The sequence below is a fragment of the Nicotiana tomentosiformis genome, chromosome 11, assembly GCF_000390325.3.
Source record: "Nicotiana tomentosiformis chromosome 11, ASM39032v3, whole genome shotgun sequence".
Classification (NCBI taxonomy): domain Eukaryota; kingdom Viridiplantae; phylum Streptophyta; class Magnoliopsida; order Solanales; family Solanaceae; genus Nicotiana; species Nicotiana tomentosiformis.
In genome coordinates, this window is record NC_090822.1 from 21611851 (window position 1) to 21618881 (window position 7031).

At 43.9% G+C, this 7031-nt stretch overlaps 1 protein-coding gene across 1 annotated transcript; it reads left to right on the forward strand.

Annotated features, from left to right (window-relative positions):
* Positions 1 to 289: 289 nt before the first annotated feature.
* On the forward strand, positions 290 to 2252 carry LOC138901125 (uncharacterized). Its single transcript, XM_070188864.1, has 3 exons — positions 290 to 492; positions 639 to 764; positions 2195 to 2252. Exons 1-3 carry the CDS (start codon positions 290 to 292, stop codon positions 2250 to 2252), a joined length of 387 nt encoding a protein of 128 aa, XP_070044965.1.
* Positions 2253 to 7031: the final 4779 nt, after the last annotated feature.

Sequence of the window (7031 nt, forward strand, 5' to 3'; positions counted from 1 at the left end):
TTCAAAGTGTGAGTTTTGGTTAGACTTAGTCGCCTTTTTGGGGCATGTTGTATCGGCAGAGGGCGTTAAAGTGGATCCTGAGAAGATTGAGGTAGTTCAAACCTAGCCTAGACCTACTTCAGCTACAGATATCCGGAGTTTTCTGGGTTTAGCGGGTTATTATCACCAGTTTGTGGAGGGGTTTTCATCCGTAGCAGCCCCATTGACTAGATTGACCAAGAAGGGTGCTCCATTCAGGTGGTCCGATGAGTGTGATTTGAGCTTTCAGAAGCTCAGGACTGCTTTGACTATGGTGCCAGTATTGGTGTTGCCTACAGGTTCAGGATCTTACACGGTGTATTGTGATGCATCTCGTATTGGGCTCGGTATATTATTGATGCAGGATGACAGAGTGATTGCATACGCATTGTGGAAGGTGAAGGTTCATGAGAAGAGTTACCCTATTCCTGACTTAGAGTTGGAAGCCATTGTTCATGCGCTGAAGATTTGGAGGCACTATCTTTATGGCATGTCGTGTGAGGTGTTCACGGATCATCAGGGACTAAATTATTTTTTCAAGCAAAAGGATCTCAACTTGAGGCAGATAAGGTGGTTGGAGCTGTTGAAAGACTATGATATCATTATTTGTATCATCCCAGGAAGTCCAATGTGGTGGCCGATGCCTTTAGTAGAAGGATTGTTAGTATGGGTAGCCTTGCATATATTCCAGTTAGGGAGAGGCCATTATCATTATATGTTCAGGCTTTGGCCAACCAATTCTTGAGGTTAGATGTTTCAAACCCCAGTCATGTTCTAGCTTGCACAATCTCTTGGTCATGTTTGTATGAGTGAATCGGAGAGTGTCAGTATGATGACCCCCATTTGCCTATCCTTATGGATACTGTGCGGCACAGTAGTGCCAAGCAGGTTACTATGGGAGATCATGGAGTTTTGCGGATGCAGAGTCGGATTTGTATTCCCAATGTGGATGGGTTTCGTGACTTGATTCTTGAGAAGGCCCATAGTTCCCGGTATTCTATTCATCCAGGCGCCGCCAAGATGTATCAGGACTTGCGGCAGCATTATTGGTGGAGGAGAATAAAGAAAGATATAGTTGAATATGTAGCTCGGTGTCTGAATTGTCAGCAAGTAAAGTACGATCATCAGAGGCCTGGTGGTTTGCTTTAGAGGCTGGAGATTCCTGAGTGTAAATGAGAGCGTATTACCATGGATTTGGTTATTGAGCTCCCATGGACTCAGAAGAAGTTCGACGAGGTATAGGTCATTGTGGACAGGTTGACCAAGTCGGTACATTTCATTCCAGTGGCAGTTACCTATTCTTCAGAGCGGTTAGCTGAGATCTACATCCTCGAGATCGTCCATCTTCACGGGGTGCCCATGTCCATCATTTCTAATCGAGGTATGCATTTCACCTTGCACTTCTGGAGGGCCGTACATCGTGAGTTAGGCACGTGGGTTGAGTTGAGTATATCATTTCACCCCATACGGACGGACAATCCGAGCACACCATTCTAATATTGGATGATATGCTTTGCGCTTGCGTTGTGGATTTCGGGGGTTCTTGGGATTGGTTCTTGCCGCTCGCGGAGTTTGCCTATAACAACAAATACTTGTCAAGTAATTATTTGGCTCTCCGATGTGTTTCCTTATGATCTACCAGGCATGCCACCAGATCATGATATCGATTTCAGTATTGATTTGGCTCCAAGTACCCAACCTATCTCTATTCCACTGTACTGCATGGATCCGAAAGAGTTGAAGGAGTTAAAAGAATAGCTTGAGGAGTTGCTAGCAAATGGGTTCGTTAGACTGAGTGTGTCGCCTTGGAGTGTACCGGTGTTGTTCGTAAAGAAGAAGGATGGGGCTATGCGGATGTGCATTGGTTACCGCCAGTTGAACAAAGTTACCATTAAGATCAAGTACTTGTTATCGTGTATTGATGATTTGTTTGACCAGTTGCAGGGTGCCGGGGTGTTCTCTAAGATCGACTTGAGATCGGGGTATCATCAATTGAAGATTCATGATTCGGATGTTCCGAAGATGGCTTTCCAGACTAGATATGGCCACTATGAGTTTTAGTAATGTCCTTCGGCTTGACCAACGACCCAGTGGCATTTATGGATATGATGAACCGGGTGTTCAGGCCATATATTGTCATTGTCTTCATTGATGACATATTGATCTATTTGCATAGCATGGAGGAGTATGAGCAGCATTTGAGAGTTTTGCTTCAGACCTTGCGGGAACAGTAACTATATGCTAAGTTCTCCAAGGGAGGGTATTAAGGTAGATCCTAGGAAGATCGAGGCAGGCCAGAGTTGGCCTCGTCCTACCACAGAGACTAAGATCAAGAGCTTCTTGGGGTTAGCAGGTTATTATCGTCGGTTTGTGGAGGGCTTCTCATCTATTGCAACACCTTTTACTAGATTGACCCAGAAGGGTGCTCCGTTCTGATGGTCCAATGATTGTGAGTTTCAGAAGCTCAAGACCGCATTGACTACAGCACTGGTGTTAGTGTTGCCTTCCTGTTCAGGGATGTATACTGTGTATTGTGACGTTTCACATGTTGGCCTGGGTTGTGTATTGATGCAGGAGGGGCGAGTTATTGCATATGCTTCACATCAGCTGAAGCCCCACGAGAAGAATTACCCCGTACATGATTTGGAGTTGACAACGACAGTTCATGCTCTCAAGATCTGGAGGCATTATCTTTATGGAGTGTCCATTGAGGTTTACACCGATCATCGTAGCTTGCAGCATTTGTTCAAGCAGAGGGATCCCAATTTGAGGTAGTGCAGATGGCTTGAGTTACTAAAGGACTACGATATTACCATCATTTATCATCCGGGCAAGGCGAATATCGTTGCGGATGCCTTGAGAAGAAAGACTGAGAGTATGGGGAGTTTGGCATTCATTTCAGCAGAGGAGAGGCCATTGGCTTTGGACATTCAGTCCTTGGCTAACAGACTTTTGAGGTTGGATATTTCCGAGCCAAGTCGATTTCTTGTATGCGTCATCACTCAATCTTCATTATTCGAGCAGATCAAGGCTCGTCAGTACGAAGATCCGCGCTTCTTGGTTCTTAGGGAGACTGCATTATAGGGTGGTGCCAAGGAGGTTACTATCGATGAGGATGGTGTTCTGAGACTCCAGGGTAGTCTATGTGTTCCTAATGTTGACGGATTGAGGGGGAAGATTCTAGAGGAGGCACACAGTTCTCGGTATTCTATTCATCCAGGTTCTACGAAGATGTATCGCGACCTAAGGTAACATTATTGGTGGCGGCGGATGAAGAAGGACATAGTTGAGTATGTAGCGAGGTACCTAAATTGCCAGCATGTTAAGTATGAGCACCATAGGACAGGTGGCCTACTCCAGCAGATGGTTATACCTGAGTGGAAATGGGAGCGGATCACTATAGACTTCGTAGTTGGGTTGCCGTAGACTTTGAGGAAGTTTGATGCAGTTTGGGTCATTGTCGACAGGTTGACCAAGTCGGCACACTTTATTCTGATTGTGACTGCGTATTCTTCAGAGAGATTGGCCCAGATTTACATTCAGGAGATTGTTCGGTTGCATGGCGTGCCTGTTTCCATAATTTCAGATAGATGCTCTCAGTTCACTTTGCACTTTTGGAGAGTAGTCCAGAGCGAGTTGGGTACTCGGGTAGAGCTCAACACAACCTTTCATCCGTAGACCAACGGGCAGTCAGAGCAGATGGTTCAGATCTTGGAGGATATGCTCAGGGCATGCGTGTTGGACTTCGGAGGGAAGTGGAATCAATTCCTGCCTTTAGCCGAGTTTGCTTATAACAATAGTTATCAGTCCAGCATTAAGATAGCTCCATTTGAGGCTTTGTATGGTCGGTGATGTCGTTCACCCATCGGATGGTTTGAGCCTGGCGAGGCTAGGTTATATGGCACTAATTTAGTGAAGGATGCCTTGGAGAAGGTGAAGTTGATTCAGGAGCAACTTTGCACAACACAGTCCAGATAGAAGAGTTACGCATATCAGAAGGGGCGTGACTTATCATTTGTGGTAGGCGAGAAGGTTCTCTTGAAAGTCTCGCCGATGAAGGGAATCATGAGGTTCGGGAAGAAGGGCAAGTTGAGCCCAAGGTTTATATGTCCATTTGAGGTGTTGAGGTGAGTTGGGGAGGTTGCTTATGAGCTTGCTTTGCCTCCCAGTCTTTCGGGAGTTCATCCGATTTTCCACGTGTCTATGCTCCGTAAGTACCATGCCGACAGGTCACATGTGTTAGACTACATAACAGTTAAGCTAGATGAGAGCCTAGATTATGAGGAGGATCCAGTTGCCATTGTTGACATGCAAGTTCGCCAGTTGAGATCCAAAAGCATTTCTATGGTAAAGGTTCAGTGGAGGGGTCAACCAGTCAAGGAGTCGACATGGGAGACCGGGGAGGAAATGCGGAGCAGATACCCACACTTATTCGGCACTCCAGGATGATTCTAGACCCGTTCGAGCACGAACGTTTGTTTAAGAGGTGGAGAACGTAACTACCCGACCAGTCATTTTGATTTCTAGATCCCCATTCCCCTAATTAAGACTCCTAGTATATGCTTTTACCATTTTATGACTTGAGAGGATAGTTAGTTCGGGTTTGGAAGGGTTCGGGTTGAAATCGGAACACTTAGTTCCTTAATAGTGGCTTAAAATGGTTAAGTTTGATTTGAGTCAAACTTTTGAGTAAACGACCTCGGAATCGGGATTTGAGGGTTCCAATAGGTTCGTATGATGATTTTGGACTTGGGTGTGTGTTCGGATCTAGTTTCGGATGACCCGGGAGCGTTTCAGCACTTAATGTTGAAAGTTGGCGCATTAAAGGTTTATTTTAGTTTTTTAAGTTTTGTTTGGAGTAGGTTTTGGTGTTATTGAGGTCCATTTGGGATTCCAAGCCTGGGAATAGTTCTGTATGGTAATTTAAGACATGCATGCAAAATTTGGTGTCATTCCGAGTAGTCTAAGTATGATTCGGTGCGTTCGGAGTAAGTTGAAAAGCTTGAAGTTTATAACTTGATTCAACTTGGTTTTGGGTGTGATTCTTAGTTTTGATATTGTTTTACGTGTTTTGATAGTTCGAGCAGGTCCGTATTATGGTTATATACTTGTTGGTGCATTTGGACGGGGTCCTGGAGGGTTCGGGTGCGTTTCGGACTGCTCGGAGCTAAGTCAAAAATCTGCTAGTGTGTTGTTCTAGTTTCGAACACGAAGGAACCCACGTGATTGCGAAGAAGGAATTGGGGACTCGGTGGTTTTGTGCTTCGCGTTCACGAAGTCTTGGCTGCGTTCGCGAAGGCTTGGGGCTAGTGGCCTTCGCATTCGCGGGAGACCTATCGAGTTTGCATAGAGTCAAGGGCCTAGGCCTGGGTAACCCAGTTACCTTACGCGTTCGCGGGTGAGGGAAAGCGTTCGCGATGAAGAGGCGGTTCAATGCATCGTATTCGCGAGTCTCCTCTCGTGATCGCGAAGAGAAATTTTTCCTGGGTTCATTAGTTTTTCCTTCGCGATCGCGAGGTCTTGTCCACGATCGCGATGAAGGCACAAACCTGGGCAGAATGTTTTAAAAGTCGGGACTTAGGCTTTTTGGTCCATTTCTCTCACTTGTTGGTCAATTTTAGAGCTCTTTGAGGAGGGATTTTTGCCTAGCACTTTGAGGTGAGTAATTTCTATACAATATGAGTTTAATACATGAATTTTGGGTAGATTCTTAAGTATAAATTGTAAAAATTGTGGGTTTAGTTGAAAAACCTAGGTTTTGATAAAAGTGGGATTAAACCACGAAAATGATTATGGAATTAGGTAGAAATCATATATTTGAGTTCGTGAGGTTATGGGAACATTTATCTTCAAAAACTTACGGAATCCGGGCACGTGGGCTCGGGGGTGAATTTTAGGAATCTTCCAATTTGGGTTGGGTAATTACTCTAATAGCTAAATTATGAACTTGTGAGTGTCTATTGATTAGTTTATATAATATTTGGCTAGTTTCGAATTGTTCGGCACCAAATTGAGGCTTTAGAGTGAATTTGTAGGTCGGAAAATAAGCTTTGGGATGAGGTAAGTCTCTTGCCTAACCTTGTAAGAGGGAATTTACCCCATAGGGTTTTTAAATTACTATTTGCTTCTAATTGTGGGTGCTATATACGCACGAAGTGACGAGAGTCCGTGCGTAGCTACAAATCATGCTTATGTCCGGGTGGTTTTAGGACCCTATCATGAAACTACTTATATTGTTTGCACTCTACTTGTTAATTTAAGTGCTTAAATTATATTGAGACTTGATAAAGGATTCGTAAGACTGAACTTCAGTTACTTTAAGTTTTGGCGAGTTACTTGACCGTTGATAGAATTAGTGCCTCTTGTATGTATTAGTCTTGTGATAACCGTTAAATCGAATGTTTGTAGTGTATCCTATCTTCTTGTGAAGAGTGCAGAATGCCTCAGCAGTATAATAGATACATCTATGGTTCGTGTCGGTCGATCCTCGGTAGTGTACACATTATTCTGGATCGAGCCGTATGAGCTCGGCATAAATCATGCGTAATAATATTCGGAGTCTGATAACACTTGATATTATTTTATGACTTGAGAAATTATAATTTACTTGCTGGCCCATAATTGTTGAAGTTAGTATGTGTCAGTGGAGATTTTAAATTGACTTTTAGTTCAAGAATCACTTATTTACTGTTTATTATTGTGTTATTATTATTATTGATGCATTCCATTCCTATTTAGAATTTCCGTAGTTTATTTATTGGCCTATAGTAAGTGTCGATGTCGACGCCTCGTCACTACTTCTTCGAGGTTAGACTGGATACTTACTAGGTACATGTTGTTTATGTACTCACACTATATTTTTACACAAATCGTGCATGATCTGAGGCAGGTGCATCTGATAATCATTCAGGCGCGCACCCCCGTTACCCCGAGACTTAGTGGTGAGCTGCTCTCTGAGTCCGTTCTGCAGCACCCGCAGTCTCTCTTTTGTATTTACTTTCTATCTATCTTAT